Source organism: Nannospalax galili, unplaced genomic scaffold (assembly GCF_000622305.1).
Source record: "Nannospalax galili isolate Female #2095 unplaced genomic scaffold, S.galili_v1.0 scaffold1827, whole genome shotgun sequence".
In the NCBI taxonomy this organism is placed as follows: domain Eukaryota; kingdom Metazoa; phylum Chordata; class Mammalia; order Rodentia; family Spalacidae; genus Nannospalax; species Nannospalax galili.
In genome coordinates, this window is record NW_008355785.1 from 431,876 (window position 1) to 448,926 (window position 17,051).

Below are 17,051 nucleotides of genomic sequence, written 5' to 3' on the forward strand. Positions count from 1 at the left end.
CCCTTAACTTTTGGCAGGACTGGGACTTGAATGTGGGTTCATTCCATGTGCTAGCAAGTATTTCACCACTGAGCCACAGCCCTAGCCTCTGAGTTTTTATTTTTGCTTATTTGGGTTTTTGATAGAGTACCTTGCTATGTGGCTGAGTCTAACCTCTAACTTGAGCTCTTCCTGCTTCGGCTTCCCAAGTTCTGAGACCATAAGCATATACCGCCACGTCTGCTCATCTAGTCCCCTTTCTCTGAGTAATTTGTATATATTAATTACATCCACATTGCTGTCTCCACATATGACCTTTTTCAGTATTTATATATTGAGTTTCTTCACGTATGTGTTAGATTTTCCCTTTGTTATAGTACTGTTTCTATTTTCATCATGAGGCTTTTCTTCCTGTCTGGTGGCTGAAGCCATGTGATTTTCAGAGTAATCTTGGCATTGCTCCTTTCCTTTATATGCTTTCCATTACTTTTGTTGAACCTGTTAGTGAACTTTGGCTTTGCTTTAGGGGCATCCTGTCTCACTCTACCTCCTGTATCTCCATTGTTCCATTAACCACACTTAAAAACAATCTATAACCCTTCCCTCCCTCCCCTTCCCTGCCATCCATTTTCGACCCATCAGAGTTTGTTGTTTTCATGAGACAGAATCTTGCTGTGTAGCCCAGGCTGGCCTTGAACACACAATGATAGGCTTGAGTCCTGGGATTACAGGCATGAACCACCATGCCTAGCTTTATGTCCTTTAGTTCTGTGCTTCTCATTGATTGTTTTTTCCCTAGCAAGAACTAAACCTGCATAAAAATAAAGAGTATGTTTTTATATTCAAAACACTACCATGGGCCTGGGCATATAGCTCAGTATAAGTGTTGATTTAGTATGCATGAGGCCCTGGGTTTGATCACCAGTATTGGAAAAAAGTGTACAGGGTACTGGAGAGATGGCTCAGCAGTATAGAGCACTGGCTGCTCTTGCAGAGGACCAGGGTTCAGTTCCCAGCACCCATGTGGTGGCTAACAACTGTCTGTAGCCCCAGTTCCAGGGGATTCAGTGTCCTCTTCTGGCCTCCATGGGCATTGTACAACATGGATTCACTTGTATACATGCAGGCAAAACACTCATACACATAAAGTAAAAATAAGTAAAAACAAAACAAACAAAAAACCCACCATGAAATAAAGAGTACAGTGACTTACATGTAGCTCAGTCAGTAATTACTTGTTGAATAAATGAATATAATCTTCTGTTGCCTAGTGTGTCTCTAATTTCTGTGGTCGGATGTCCTGCTAAATTCTGAGACTTTCTGCTAAACATGTCCTGTTTGTGTATTACTATCTTTATGTTTTGTAAAGATCTATTTAGAAAATAGCTGAATCTGTACAGTTATTGAGTTACATTTTTATATACTAATGCTTTTATCTTTTAATGTGTTTAAATGATTGTTTTATTAATGTGCAAAAGATAGGTTTACACACACACACACACACATACATACATACACACACACGTAATGAGCCACTTATGACCAAGGCATTTTAAAAAAAAAAATGTGTGTGTCTGTGTGCTGTGTGTGTCTGTGTGTCTGTCTGTGTGTGTGTGTTTATGTATGTGTGTGTCTGTGTGTGTGTGTCTGTGTGTATATCTGTGTGTGTCTGTGTCTGTGTGTGTGTGTGTGTGTCTGTATGTCTGTGTGTGTGTGTCTTTGTGTGTGTGTCTGTGTATGTGTGTGTGTATGTGTGTGTCTGTGTGTGTGTGTGTCTGTGTGTATATCTGTGTGTGTCTGTGTCTGTGTGTTTGTGTGTGTGTGTGTGTCTGTATGTCTGTGTGTGTGTGTGTGTGTTTGTGTGTGTGTCTGTGTATGTGTGTGTGTATGTGTGTGTCTGTGTGCCTATGTACCTGATGCTGTGCCTGTAGAGATCAAAAAGGGGTGACAGATCCCCTGAAGCTTTAATTACAGGTGGTTGTGAGCTGCCTGATAAGTCCTGGGATCTGAATTCAGGTTCTCTGGAAGAACAGCACCTGCTCTTAAACACTGAGACATTTCTCCAGCCCATTAAGCCATTTCTTAAACAATTTTATTCTGAAGGAAGGCGATGAAATTATTTACTGTTCTCTTCTTTTCTAGAAATTGGAGAAGTTAATGATCCTCTACAGCATCACTTGAAAAATCGAAGCACTCAGAAGAGTGTTGAACAACTCTATGAATGTAAAATACTGAGAAATGCTGTTGATCAGAGTAAAGGTTATTCCACATCCAAGCAAAATTGTGATGTGTTTGACTTCCATGAAAAGTCTTTGAACTCAAATTTAAGTCTTGAAAACCAGAACAGAAACTGTGGTCTAAAGAACTCTGGTGAGCTTAACAGAGACAGGCAATTCCTTAATGTGCATCAGAAAACTCATATGGGAGAGAAGCATTACATATGCAGCGAATGTGGAAAAGCCTTCACCAGAAAATGCCTCCTTATTTATCATCAGCGAATTCACACAGGAGAGAAACCGTATGGCTGCCACATGTGTGGGAAAGCCTTCTCTACAAAGTTCAGTCTCACTACACATCAGAAAACTCATACAGGAGAGAAACCCTATCTGTGTAGTGAATGTGGAAAAGGTTTTATTGAGAAGAGGCGGCTTGTTGCACATTATCGAACTCATACTGGTGAGAAGCCCTTCCTATGTGGTAAATGTGGGAAAGGCTTCACGCTGAAGAACAGTCTTAATGCACATCAGCAAACTCATACACAAGAGAAATTACATATGTGCAGTGAATGTGGAAAAGCCTTCTCTACAAAGCTCAGTCTCACTGCACATCAGAAAACTCACAGAGGAGAGAAGCCTTATATATGTAGTGAATGTGGAAAAGGCTTTATTGAGAAGAGGCGGCTTCTTGGACATCATCGAACTCATACTGGTGAGAAACCCTTCCTCTGCAGTAAATGTGGGAAAGGCTTCACACTGAAGAACAGTCTTATTACACATCAGCGGATACATTCAGGAGAGAAGCCGTATGTATGCCCTGTGTGTCAGAAAGACTTTGTCATGAAGAGTGATCTCATTTCACATCAGCGAACTCACACTGGAGAGAAACCATTTACATGTGATGCGTGTGGGAAAAGCTTTGCCTTGAAGAGCCACCTAATTGTGCATCAGCGTACTCACACGGGAGAGAAACCCTACGTTTGCAATGAATGTGGAAAAGGCTTTCCAACGAAGATACAGTTGAGGATACATCAGCATACGCACACTGAAGAGAAACCGTTTACATGCAATGAATGTGGAAAAGGCTTTGCCTTAAAGAACCGCTTAATTGTACACCAGCGAACTCACACGGGAGAGAAACCCTATGTATGCAGTGAATGTGGAAAAGGCTTTCCCACAAAGATACGTCTGATAATACACCAGCGAACTCACACAGGAGAGAAACCTTATAAATGCACTGAATGTGGAAAGGGCTTTCCAGAGAAGAGTCAGCTCAATGTACATCAGCGTACACACACGGGAAAGAAACCCTATATATGTAGTGAATGTGGTAAAGGTTTAAGTGAGAAAAAGATGCTCATTGCTCACCTGCGAGCCCATGCTGGTGAAAGGCCATATATATGCAACGAATGTGGAAAGGGCTTCACCATGAAAAGCACTCTAGGTATACACCGGCAAACTCATATTGGAGAGAAGCCATACACATGTAATGAGTGTGGTGAAGTCTTTGAGAAAAAGACATGGCTCATACTACATCAGAGACTTCACTCAGGACAGACTTCTTTTGCATGTACTGAATGTGGAAAGTCCTTCTTGCGCAAAAATGATCTCATTACCCATCAGAGAATTCACACAGGAGAGAAACCATATGAGTGCAAAGAGTGTGGAAAAGCCTTCACTACAAAGTCATGGCTCAATGTTCATCAAAGAAAGCATACCGGGGAGAGGCCCTATGGGTGTAGTGATTGTGGGAAAGCTTTTGCCCACTTATCAAGCCTTGTTAAACACAAGAGAATGCACAGTTAGTTAACAAGTCTCTTGTATGTCCTTGAGTTATTACAGTGTTTGCAAAGAATATTAGTATAGAGTGTGTATTGATAGATAAATGGCCTCATGTTTTATGGCAAAGAAAACATGAAAATACTCATATAGTCAGCCTCAAGGGAAAATTTCAGAACATTATGACTTTTCATTATATATTGAGAACCATCCCCTGAATATGATAGGCTAGGGCAACCTTCAGTAGTAAGACAACCCTGTCAAATGATTACCGTAGATCTTGTGGGAACTACCAGTTGATGAAAGTGTGATTCAGGGAAAGCTGTAGCCTATCAACTAAGACCGCAGTAGACTTAGAGTTCACGTTTGAGCAATACTTTCCTATGGAAGGGCTTATAGTAATATATCACCTCATCATTTGCTAGGAAGCCAAATAGCATAGCTATTGGGGGATGTAGCTCAGTGATGGAATGCTTGACCAGCATGAATGAGGTCCTAGATCCAATCCCTGGTGGCTGGGGGAAAAAAGCAAACCATTTAAGAACATACTCAATGCGAAAGACTGGGGGAAAATACCAGAGAGATGAATGAAGGAAAGACTCCCTGATAGAACTGCAAACAGTGTGTCCTTAGGAGAACACACACATGCACACCTTCTGTGCATTTGGGGACAGGGTGCCTGCCTTGGGCTGTATTTCTAGGTGTTCTGTTACTAATTTTGTAATTTTTTTTTTTTTTTTGAGACAGGGTCTCCCTGTAGCCCTGGCTAGCCTGGAACTCACTATGTAGACCTGACTGGCATTGCCTCTCGAGTGCTGGGATTAAAGGGAGCATACCAGCATTCCTGGCTTGATTTGGTACCTTCCATCAGATATTAAGTTTGGAACTATACAGTGTAAGAATGTTCTTTGCCTGTCTCAATTTAACTTGTGTTCTTTGATTCTAAGTTTTTTATTTAAAAAATACTTGAAACATTTAAATACAATGTAATGTATTTGGATATGTTTAGTTTATAAGAAGCAGCAAGTATATGCAATAAGTATAAATATAATTTTAAAATAAAATTTTATTTGAGGTAAATTTATATTCAGAATTTCTTACCTAAATAATCAAGATTCTGTATTCCCTTAAGGCAGCTTCTCACACAGATAACAAATTTAGGTAATCATAGTTCATTTTCTTATACAGGAAGATAAAATTATAATTTTAGCTAAACTGCTGAAGGACATTAGGGTTGTTTCCAGGGTTTTGCTGTTACAAATAAAGATGACCAGAACGTTCCTCTACAAAGGCTGTCTGTAAACTCAGCTTTTCAGTTTTCAAGGTAATTACTAAAAAGAGTTCAGTTTGTGGGTTGTGGTAAATAAATGTGTTTAAATATATGAGAAACAAAGCAGCTGTTGTTTCATAGTGGGCATTGCACATTGTTATCTAATATATACCTAATAGTAATAAAGGAAATGTTCAGTGGACTCAGTTTTATTTATTATTTATTTATTATTTATTTTTCTGTCTTTCTGAGACAGGATCTCCCTGTAGCCCCAGCTGGCCTGGAACTGGCTATGTAGACCAGGCTGGCCTTGAACTCATAGAGATCTGCCTGTCGGGGTGCTGGGACTAAAGGGATGCATGACCACACCTGGCTTCAATCGAGTCAGTATAGCACTCCCTACTGTCATTACATTTAGTCATGTGTGTGTGTGTGTGTGTGTGTGTGTGTGTGTGTGTGTAGAGGGATATCCTGTATCTTTCCTTTACATTTCTCTAATGTGTTTTGTTCTGTAATAGGGCACATTCTTTACCATTGATTTTTTTTTTTTTCAGCGAGGACAAGTGGTAGCGGCCTGTGTCCCGTAATCCCAGCTAGGACTAGTACAGGCCTGTGTCCCGTAATCCCAGCTAGGACTAGTGCAGGCCTGTGTCCCGTAATCCCAGCTAGGACTAGTACAGGCCTGTGTCCCGTAATCCCAGCTAGGACTAGAACAGCCTGTGTTCTGTAATCCCAGGAGAAAAGAGGATCACAAGTTCTGGCTTGGAAGACGATTTCCTTTGTTTCCATATTACAGATCTGAGTGAGGTTTTTTTCTTGGGGTGGGGTATGTGCCACACACACCGAGGTCACAGGACATCACCTGGGAGTAGGTTCTTTCCACTTTGAGGAGTCCAGGGATTGCAAATTCAGGTCAACAGGCTTGGAAACAAGTGCCCTTACCCATTGACCCATCTTGCAGGTCCCTTAGAGTTAATTTTACTGCCCATTTTATTGATGACTCTTAAATTGTGTGTGTGTGTGTGTGTGTGTGTGTGTGTGTGTGTATATATGTGGGCACAGGCAGCTTGCATATGTGGAGGTTGGCAGAAAACTGTTGGGACATGGCTCCCTTCTGCCACCTTGTGGCATCTGGGGATTGAACTCAGGTGGTCATGCCCATATACAAGTGCCTGTACCTTGCAGAGCCATTTTATTGCGCTCTACTGATGCTTTTTACTACTTATTTGCAAGTATCATAAATTTGTGTGTGTGTGTGTGTGTGTGTGTGTGTGTGTGTGTGTGTGTGTGTAGGGGGGGGGGACTGAAGCCTGAACATTTTTTCCATCATGTATATAGTGTGGTAGCACAGGCTGGTAGAATAGGCAGAAGAGGCTGAGGCAGGAAAATCTCAAGAAAGGAGAGATCGTTGTGGACTGAGTAGATTCAGATTTCCCAAAAGGAGTTAAATATGTATCATGCTATGCACAGAAGTGCACAGTGTAGTGGGCATTACACAAGAAAGAGCAGCCATCACACGTTGCACTTAGTGGTATGTGAGTACGGAATAGGGATAAATGGGGCCATGAGGTAGCAGAAGTCTTTTTCAAAAAGTTAACATTTATTGTGCTATGTGTGTCTGAGGGTGTGTAAGCCATGGCCCTCCAGTGGAGGTCAGGACAACTTGATGGAAGTCAGTTCTCTCTTCCATCATGTATGGTCAGGAGCTTGAACTCTGGACATCAGGCTTGGTGGCACATGCCTTTATCTGCTGAGTGATCTCAGTGGCTCATGGCAATCTTGGATTTAAAACAAACAGGAGGGGCTGGAGACATGGCTCAGTGGTAAGAACACTGCTCTTGCAGAGGACCTGGGTTCGATTCCCAGCACCCACATGGTGGCTACAAACCGTCCTTAACCTTAGTTCCAGGGGAATTCGAAGCCCTCTTCTGACCTCCATGGCATTGCATGACATGGGTCCACTCACATACATGCAGGCAATACACTTGTACACATAAAATAAAAATAACAAAAGATTAAACAGGAGATAACAAAAAATTCAGACCATTGAGAGAGACTTAAAATAGAAAGAGGCCAACCTTATTTTATACCTCTGATTCTGGTCCCAAACCTAAGAGGTAACCAAAATTAGTCATGTTACATTCACTGAGGGTTTTGAATTGCATTCACATTTATTTTTCTTTGTAGGTTCACATTGTGTGCTGTGTTCTTTTGTAAAATGTTCTTTTTAAAAACATTTCTTATTTTCCCCACGTATATGTAAATTCTCTATTATGTTTTGATTTTGGGGGGGACAGAGTCTCACTGTGTAGCCCAGGCTGTCTCAGCCTCCTGGGTGGTGTGATTGCAGGTATCACCAGCTTTATCTGTTTTTTTTTTTTTTTGAGGCTGCATACTGCTCTCATGAGATGGTCTACCCCTTATATAATCACATTTAAGTGTACACTCAGGTTCATACTAGTATTTGATGTATTACAGACCTTGAATGGCTAACACAACAAACCTAAAGACTACAGATAATGAACATTTATGTATCCTCTCAATTGTGCAGGCGAAGGAATGGATTGTTCTGTTTGGGCTGGATAGGTCCATTATTGATATAGTCTCTCATCATTCAAGTGGTTGGATGAGGTGCCATCACACAGAACAGTGCATGTGAGTGCTGAGTTTGGATCCCAGAACCCATGTAAAGCCAGGCATGTATCCGTTAAACCAGCATGCCTATGGAGAGATGAGCGATGGAAACCAGAGAATCCATCAAAGCTCTTGGACCAGCTAATCCGGCATAGGAAATGGTGAGGAGCCCTGTCTTTAGCAAGGTGAAAGACTAGGTTCAACACCAAGACCTCTATGGCATGTCATGGCACACATGTTTTCACATTTGCACATGAACATGCACAAAGATTAAAAATAGTAATAAAAGATTTCTCACTTGGAGAACAAACTATAATCCAGGAAGAAATGTTAGAATGAATCTGATGGGACTTAATTTGAGTTAGCACAATACAAAACCACATTTACTTGAATACTGATACATATAGGTAGATAAATATGTACAGATAATACATGTACACATGGGCTAGTTTAACAGGAACTCTGGGTGTGTGGTGTGTGTGTGCGTGTGTGCGTGCGCACTCACAGGGGCCGGAGGTCAACGTCAGGTTTCTTTATTGCTATCCATTTTATGTTTTTGAGACTTCACTAAATCTGGAGCTTGTCAGTTAGGAAGTTCCCAGGAACTTCTTGTTCCCAGAAGTCTGGAAAACCCTTATTTCCTGTGGTCGTCCACCTCTCCTGGCTCTTACAATATTTCCACCTCCTGTTCTGCAATGGTCCCCGAGCTCTGGGTGTGCGAGGTTTAATATAGGAACTCTGTCCAGGGGCACACACTCTGTAGTTTCTTATTTTCTACACTTTGGCCAGTTGTGGTCTTTTGTGTTAATCACCCTCTGTTGCATGAGGAAGCGGGGGTAGGGGGATGGAGGGAATGGGGGATGGGGGGTGCAGGCAGGGGACAGGATCTAAATAAGAGTAATTAGGATGTATTGTATGAAATGCACCAATTCAATAAAATTATACATTGAAAAAAGATCACGAGCAGGGAAAGTCTCTGAGAACCTCTGCTTTCTCTCTAATAGAAGTGCTGGGGAATAAGGCAACCTCAGTGGTATTTCCTCTTCTTACCATTGCCTAAACCCCAAGCCTTCAAATTTGCCTTATGTACGTCAGTATTTAAACATGGCCGCCCCCATACAGACCTTGCCATAATGGGTGCCGCCATGTAACAACGGAAGCCCATTGTTCATGTGCCTTTAAATATTTTATACCCTAGGAGATTCCTAAGTACTAACAGTTCACGGAACTGAAACATTTAGGTCCTTGTAGATCTGGAGAAAATCAGGTCAGCATTTTCTCTGTTTTCTTTTTATTATTAGTGTTTCCTTTTTACAGTGCTGGGATTGAACCTAGAGATTAGCACCTGTCAACTTCTCTACCACTGAGCCACTACCCTTGTTTTCTTTTTGAGACAGGGTCTTCCTATGAAACTCATTATGTAGACCAGGCTGGCCTCCATCTCACAGAGCTCTTCCTGCTTCTGCCTTCTGGGTGTTGTAAAGCTGTGCGCACCACGTCTTGGTAAAAGGGTTTCCTTCCTGGTTTCCTTCCTTCCTTCCTTCCTTCCTTCCTTCCTTCCTTCCTTCCTCCCTCCCTTTTTTAAAAGACAGGGTCTTTAAAAAGGTCTCTGTGAGCTGTACTGAGAGGTAACTTACCTTCACTTATCTTCATTATTCTCCTCCACTGTCTGGGTGGCATTATTTTTTTTTTTTAACCAATGAGTTTAATTAGGGTTACTTACAGAAGCATGGGCAACCTACCGGTGACTTTATCACTGAAGAAAGTGTCCCCCTCCCCAGCAACCATTAACTGCCTCTGCATCCTCAGGGAGGGGTGAGTTCTTCCATGATCCCTGATGGAAAGTTGATGGATCTAACGTTGTTCAGGTCTTCTGCAGATAATCACAGCTACTGAGAATTCCAGACTGCAACTGCTATTTCACACCTCAGGAAGCATTCCATAACACCCCACCCCTTCCCCTGGCTTTTACGTCTTACCCACTCCTTCCACAGTATACCCTGGATCTTGAAGGCTGTGATATCTATGTTTCAGTTAGGGTTGAACATTCAAAAGCCACTTGTTATTAGCACAGTGACCAGTTATGAGACTCTATAGCAACTGTTGCCTAATGCAAAAAGAAGCTTCTTCGACCAAATCTGACCACAGTACTAATCTATAGACATAAGCAAATGTTTGGGGGCAGTTTGACAGGGATTTCATGTTCTTTTAGTGAAACAACAGTGGTAGCTTCCCTACAAGGTCTTGGCCTTCTTTATTTAGTCTTTCTTTTTGGTCCCATAAGTGTATAATATTCAAGTTACAGTGACTCCTGTTCATGGGAAAGAAGGGAAACTTGTCATGCTATGGCTGTCTTAGAATTTAATCAAAACTGAAACAGAGTTTGGCAATTCACTTTTCCAGGAGTATTTATAGTGCTATCCTTGTGCAAGGTTCTGTTTTATACACTGGGGATACACTGGGACATGAACATCCTTCCCATATAATGAGGCAGAGTCAAAATAAAATAAAATGGATTGCATGTCAGGAAGAAGTAAACCAAGTAATAATTATGTGACTGATCGCACATGGTAGTAATGTGGGCCTGCATCCCCCTCCCCCAACTTTAATGGATAGATGTAATTTGAACCAAGACCTATTGGAGGGAGCCAGCCATCCTAGTATTGTGTAAGCAGCACTCTAGGCTTTCTGTCTAATTAGGAAGTTAAAAAAAGTACAAATCCCCATGGTTAAAAAACAACTCTACTTTTTGTTGTTTTTTTTTTTTTCTTCTTGTTTATCTCCTGACATTTGACCTTCAACTTTAGACATGAGCCCTATGTCTAATATTTTTGGCTTCAAGTGAGTTAAGGAAATTACTTTTTGGGGCTTAATTTATTTTGGTTTGGTATCAGTTTTTTTCCCCCATGGGTTATGCTTATATGAAGTTCTTCTAATTTTTATTTTTAAGGGATTTTTAAAACATATCAAAGTATAATAATTACAAGATGTATCATCTCAAAATTAGAGAAATATAAACAAAGCCTTTATATTTGAAAAAGAAAAAAGAATTCAAAATCCTGAGTCACATTGTATTAGTCACTTGTCTTGTTGATGCAAGAAAATATCCTGACAAAAGCAATTTAAGGGAAGAAAGGTTTGTTTCGGCTCGTAGTTAAAGGGCACAATCCATCATGGCGACAGGATCTTTGAGGTGGCTGGTCACATTACATCCACAGTAAGGACACACAGAGAGATTGTCACCTCGCCCTGACTTCTCCTTCGTATTCAGTTTAGGGCCTTAACTCATGGATCGTGCTGCCCAAGTTTAAATTGACTCTTCTCTCCTCAGTTAATCTAATCAATATAATCCCTGACAGATGGACCCAGAAGCTGACCTAGATAATCCCTCACAGGCATAACCGCCCCTGTTCTGCTATGTTCCCTGAGTCTTAAATGTAGAAGCTGCATTGAAGATGTGTTACTTAGGGCTGGACACTTATTCTCTGTGTGTGACCTGCTGTGGAACTCTGTCTCAATCTGCTGCAAAAAGAGGCTTCTTTGATGAGTAGTGAGACGTATACTTGTCTGAAAATATAAAGACTCATATTTAGCATACAGTAAGAAATTACATTTGTCTAGGGATGTGACAGATGTAGGTTTTTCTCTAAGATCTATGACCTCTCCAGCCATGTGTATTTGGCTGTGTTTACTGTACCACACATGAGTTCTTTCCCATTGAGCAGGCTTTAAGTCCAATTAGATAGCTGTTGATTACCCCCAAGATAAAAGTGCCAGTACTGCACTTGCTACACCAGTCATTGTTGTGGGTATTAGGCTTTAGAGCTGGGTTGACCACTGATTGATTACCCCCCCATAGCAGCTTGCATAGTGTCCTATGACACTATGAGAGCTAGCTTTCGGGGAGCAGGTTACCAGGTCAGTTCCAGCTCAATTGCCCCAAGTTCTGTGTCTAATGTAGGTAGTGTCTTCAGCATTAGGGTCTTACCTTGTAGTTCTACAAGGCAATAAAGGGCTGTGGCAAAAGCTTAACAAAATAGACTTCAAGTTAAAATCAATCAGAAGAAATAAAGAAGGTCACTACATTCTGACGAATTGACCAAGAAGACATCAGAAACATGAGTGCATATGCACCATAACCTGCTTTACTGACCTCAGCTCTACCCGCATCAGAGCTTCATTCAGTCAGATGAAGAAAGCCCTGTATTCAGTAGTGTTGGCCTTAGGGGACACAAGAGGCATCCTTCTTACCTGATGCTCTGAGGGTGAAGAGTGATTAAACAATTGGAGACTATGAAAAGCATGCACTTTGCATCCTTATGATAATATTGGGGGGTTTTGTAATCCTTACACAGACAAAGCAGAGTCTGGATACTATGTAATCACGACTCATCAGAACAAAGGGACCCAGAGCAGGAAAACATAGAGAAATGACTGTTGTGATATTCATCAGCCACCAGCTGGGATCATATAGAAAAGTAATCCAGCCTTGTGAGATGGAGGAGATGCTATAAAAAAACTAGAAAGGTGGACACCAGAACCAAGATGTTTTGGATGGCTCTGGTCTCATGGGAGGGCCTGATGGAAGCATGAGAGCTGCAGATCTGTAGAACCCGGTGCTTGCAGCTGTACAGAAAGACAACTATGGAGCCGCTGGACCAGGCCATGAGCACAGAGAACAAAACTTCAGGGAACACCAGTGATGCTACGTACATTGATTCTATGATTTTATCATGACCTATCGTACAGCAGTATCCTTAATCTCTTTTCTCTGTCATGTTTTAGCCATTCAATTTGGTGTATAAAAGGAGAGGGAAAATAAAATTTAGCGCCAGGATCCAGCAGAGGGAAATGCAGAGGCCAATGTACTTTGGAGCTTTGACATTAAGAGTCTTTCAAGAAGAGTTCCTGGGGCTGATGGTGATGGCCCAGAAGACACTCAAGAGGCAGGTGGTGCTGATGGGCATGCTCCCGCCTACTCCATGAACATACAAAAGAAATTTGCAGCCCAAATCATTGAAGAACTGCTTAAATCCAAAAGCTGACGTTGTGTGGGGCACTCCTTTAGCTAGGAGAAGCAAGAAGTTAGCTGTGATCAGATGTGTGAGAATCAAATCTGTGGGCTTTAATGTGCATTCATTGTAATAAAGGACTACTAGATTGTAGGAAAGAAGAGAGACATTTCCCAGAATTCCTGTTGTAGTCTGAGATAAGAACGTGATTCCCATTGCTGGATCTCTGTAGTCCATTCTGACATCTATTATATTTTCTTTTACATTATATCAACAGTCATTCCTTTGACCAAAATAATTCAGTAATTTTTTTTTAGTCATCAGTGTGATGTCCACCTGTCATTCTACAACCTGAATGGGAGGTTGGAGCAAGAGAATCATTTGGAATCTGCCGTATGAAGTCAACCTGAGCCAAACAGCATAACCCTGTTTAAATAATTTTTTTGACGAGACAACCGAAGCCATCAGAATGTTTCCATGGAAAATGGTGCTCTGAGTAAAAGCTCTGTGTGGAAGGCTTCTCACAGGGTGAGGTGATGCTGCCTGAGAGACACAGAGAAAATGGAGGCAAAGCATCAGTCTACATTTCCAGAAGAGCTGATATTTGCTCATCATATCAGAAAAAGAACAAATTTGTCACCACCAATATCTTAGAATAGTTCTAAATGTATTTGTCTTCTAAATCTTAAAGAAATTAATGAAAATGTCACCATCGTAAAATGTATATATCTGTGACATTTTAGAAGAAAATGCTTCGTAATGATCCTAAATCATCATGATTGATATAGGTGAAAAGACAAATTATATGACAAAATCAAGAAGCAGTTCTCATGTAGTAACATGCAAACACATGCATGAATGCACACATGTGGTTATCCTAGGGACGTATGTTATAACCAATGCACAGAACTCTCACAGAACACACAAAAGTTGGGCAAAAATTCCAACAAATTCTAAGATCTTACTGGTATCTAAACTCGGGAATATCTGATGATTAAAAAATGTCTGTATCCATATGTTTGAGAACTGAGTATTGTCTCTAACTTGTGTCTATCATGATGAAGTAACATTTGGTGTTAAAGAAAAAACAAAACAAAACACAATGCTCAACATTCCATTTACAGTCTGATGCATGTGATCCATTTCCTTGTCCAGACGGTGGAAGTCACTATGCCTGTTTCTAGTCATGGCATTTGTGTTCAGAGTCACAGGATTCTAAGCAGGTATGTGCAGAATGACCACATTTATCATGTCACTGACACTCAATACTCAATTTATACACTTACAGTTTTATTTTGTTAAGCGTCCTCTTGGAGCAAAGTCTATCACATGTGTGAATGTCCAACTGCAATGACAGTTCATGAATTGCTGCTCTCCTGCTAATTTGCCCGTTTCTTCGGTTTTCATTACCATCTGACATGGACAGTAGCATTATTTTCATCTTGAAGACAAGATCTTAGAAACACAAAGGGTATGTGACTATTCAAATTCAAAGCTGCTTGGGGGCAGAGTGTAGGCCTGGAAGATTGCAACACTTCCTGGCTGGCTGCGGGGACAGTCCTCTAAGTCTTTGCTCACTGCACCATGGGAACATGTTTTCAAAGGTTCAGTATTTTTCCCCACAACTTGACATTTTATTCACTTCTCTGGTATTTTATTGTATGACATTGTCCATAAAAAGTTTTTGTTTTGGCATAAAGATTTAGTTTATAAGGGAATGACAAAAGAAAAAAGCCTCAGATATTTTAATTAAAGCAGTGCTTGTTAGGGAAAGAGGAATTTACTGCTTGTTTGAATATACTGCTTGTTTGAATATACTGCTTGTCTGAATTTACTGCTTGAATTTACTTGTTTAAATTTACTGCTTGTAACCAATTAACTCAACTGGAGACACAGGCATCCAGAGATAGAGGCAAGTGCTGCAGCCCCCCCCCCTGGAGCCTGACCTTTTCTGTGTCATGTCATGTAGACATGTCTGCTTACACAAGATAACAGGAAAGAGCCATGCCAGGCATATACCAAGCATCTCTCCCCAATTGAGACACCTGAAGGGAGTTGTAACATTTTTCTTGTTTTAAAGTTATTGGTTTGTGAAATGCTTGCTTTGAAACTATTGGCTGTATAAACACGGGCTTTTGTGTAATGGTTGTGGGAGCCTATGTAATCTTTACCTAAAATTGCCTCAGGGTCGATCGCTCTAACCAGACCTGTGTGTCTTGGAAGGACGGTCAGCCCCAGCTAGCTGGTTTAATAAAACTCTGCTTGATTTTTGCATCTCCATACTCATGCATTTGTTCTACTGAAGAGACCCACCGAGTCACGGACCCTAACATTTTGGGGGCTCATCCTGGATTCGGGGGGGGCTTCTGGGAACAAAGGACGAATGGAGGCAGAGTTTCTTTTCTTCGGACAGGGCAGTGTAATTCGAGGGTCGCCCCCTCGTGTCTGTAAAATCCAGAATAAAGCAAGAGTCACCATCTCGTGTCTGGTCTCGGGTTAGTAATCCCAAGTGAGGAAGTCCGGGTTCAAGTCCCGGCACCTAGGTAAAAGTCCAGGTAACCAGCCCTGGCCCTAGGGTCTGAGTGTCTCGGCCCTAGGAAGAAAGCCTGCCATCAAATCTGGCACCTGAGGAGGAAAAAAAAAAAAATCGAGCTCGTTACCTTGAGGCAGTCCGAGTGGACACCTTTTGGGAGAATCACGAGGAGTCTCGGGGATCCCGAAAGTGAGAGTGGTGAGTGCAGCGCGCATCTGAGGAAAGAAGGACCGGGTCCGAGTGAATGCAGTGAGATGTGGTGCGCCTGCTTGATAATTGTGCTAATTATCTTAATGGGGGGGGGTCTGGTTTTGTATTTTTCTCTACGCTCTCTATTTTAAACCTTCCTTTCCTCCTTTTTCCTTCCTTTTATTCTCGGTCTAAGTAGACAAAACCCTTTATCTGTATCTCCCACCCCTCTCCATTCCTCTCTCCGGCCACTGAAAAAAAAAACCCACGGCCGGGGCTGCGCAGGCTCTGGGGCAGCTACACCATGGCCACCGCCTGGGGCATGAAGATCTCCAGGTGGCACCGCCAGATGAAGTTCGAGTGGCCCATGCTCACGTCCACCGAGCCCTGCGACCAGTTGTGCCTGATGGTCACCAAGCGCCTCTTCATGAGGTACTCGAACTCGTGGCCCTCCAGCCGTGCCATGGCCCAGCCACCCGGTGGGGACCTGCCACCCCCAGCCCTGCCACCCGCGGGAGGGGTGCCTGTGCCTGACAGCACCGCTGCTGCCACCACCACCGCCACCACCTGCCGCCCACCCGCTAGGCTCCTAGGGCCGCTGCCACAACGCTAAGCTGCACTGCCTGTGCCCAGGGCTCGGGAGGGGGCCGCGGAGGAGCCGCCCCCCTGGCCCCTGATCCCCGCACCCCGGCCCCTGCCATGGCGCTCTGGCTGCCACCGCACCCCACGCAGCCAGGCTAGGGTGATGTGGGAGCCCTTGGACCGCGGCCCCAGTGGGCACCATGAGCCCCCTACTCCACCGCCTGCTGCTCGCTGCACTGCTGCAGCTGGCTGGCACCCAGGCCCCTGTCTCCCAGCTTGATGCCCCTGATCACCAGAAGAAAGTGGTGCCCAGGTGCCCAGCTGAGTGACTGTGCAACGCTGTGGTGGCTGCTGCCCTGATGACGGCCTGGAATGTGTGCCCACTGGGCAGCACCAAGTCCGAATGCAGATCCTCATGACCCAGTACCCTAGCAGTCAGCTGGGGGAGATGTCCTTGGAAGAACACAGCCAATGTGAATGCAGACCCAAACAAAAGGAAAGTGCTGGGAAGCCAAACAGTGCTGCCATGCCCCACCACCGTCCCCAGCCCTGCTCTGTTCTGGGCTGGAATTCCGCCCCGGAGCACCCTCCCCAGCTGACATCATCCATCCCACTCCAGCCCCAGGATCCTCTGTCCACGCTGCACCCAGCACCGTCAGCGCCCTGACCCCTGGACCTGCCGCTGCTGCTGTAGATGCCACAGCTTCCTCCATTGAAGAGGGGAGCCCAGAACACCCCAGCCCAGGAGATCTCAGCTGGGGCTCCAGAAGGGCCAGGGACAGAAGCTGAGGTAGAAGAGACTGAACTCTTAAAGGCCAAGGAGATGCCTGGGGGTTCTAGGATACTGAGAACAGAGA

At 43.1% G+C, this 17,051-nt stretch overlaps 1 protein-coding gene and 2 pseudogenes across 8 annotated transcripts in view; 2 read left to right on the top strand and 1 right to left on the bottom strand.

Annotated features, from left to right (window-relative positions):
* Positions 1-5,436, top strand: part of LOC103750328 (zinc finger protein 615) — a 17,042-nt gene extending 11,606 nt beyond the window's left edge. For all 7 annotated transcript variants that reach the window (XM_008853379.3, XM_008853380.3, XM_008853381.3 and 4 more), the window contains one exon: positions 2,122-5,436. In XM_008853379.3, coding sequence (XP_008851601.1) covers positions 2,122-4,001 — 1,880 coding nt within the window. In that variant the 3' untranslated portion in view covers positions 4,002-5,436. The remainder of the gene's footprint in view (positions 1-2,121) is intronic.
* A 6,733-nt stretch (positions 5,437-12,169) lies between these two features.
* LOC103750336 lies at positions 12,170-13,127 on the bottom strand (annotated as a pseudogene).
* A 3,266-nt stretch (positions 13,128-16,393) lies between these two features.
* On the top strand, positions 16,394-17,013 carry LOC115067723 (annotated as a pseudogene). Its single transcript, XR_003847091.1, has one exon. The product of XR_003847091.1 is annotated as a vascular endothelial growth factor B pseudogene (transcript).
* Positions 17,014-17,051: the final 38 nt, after the last annotated feature.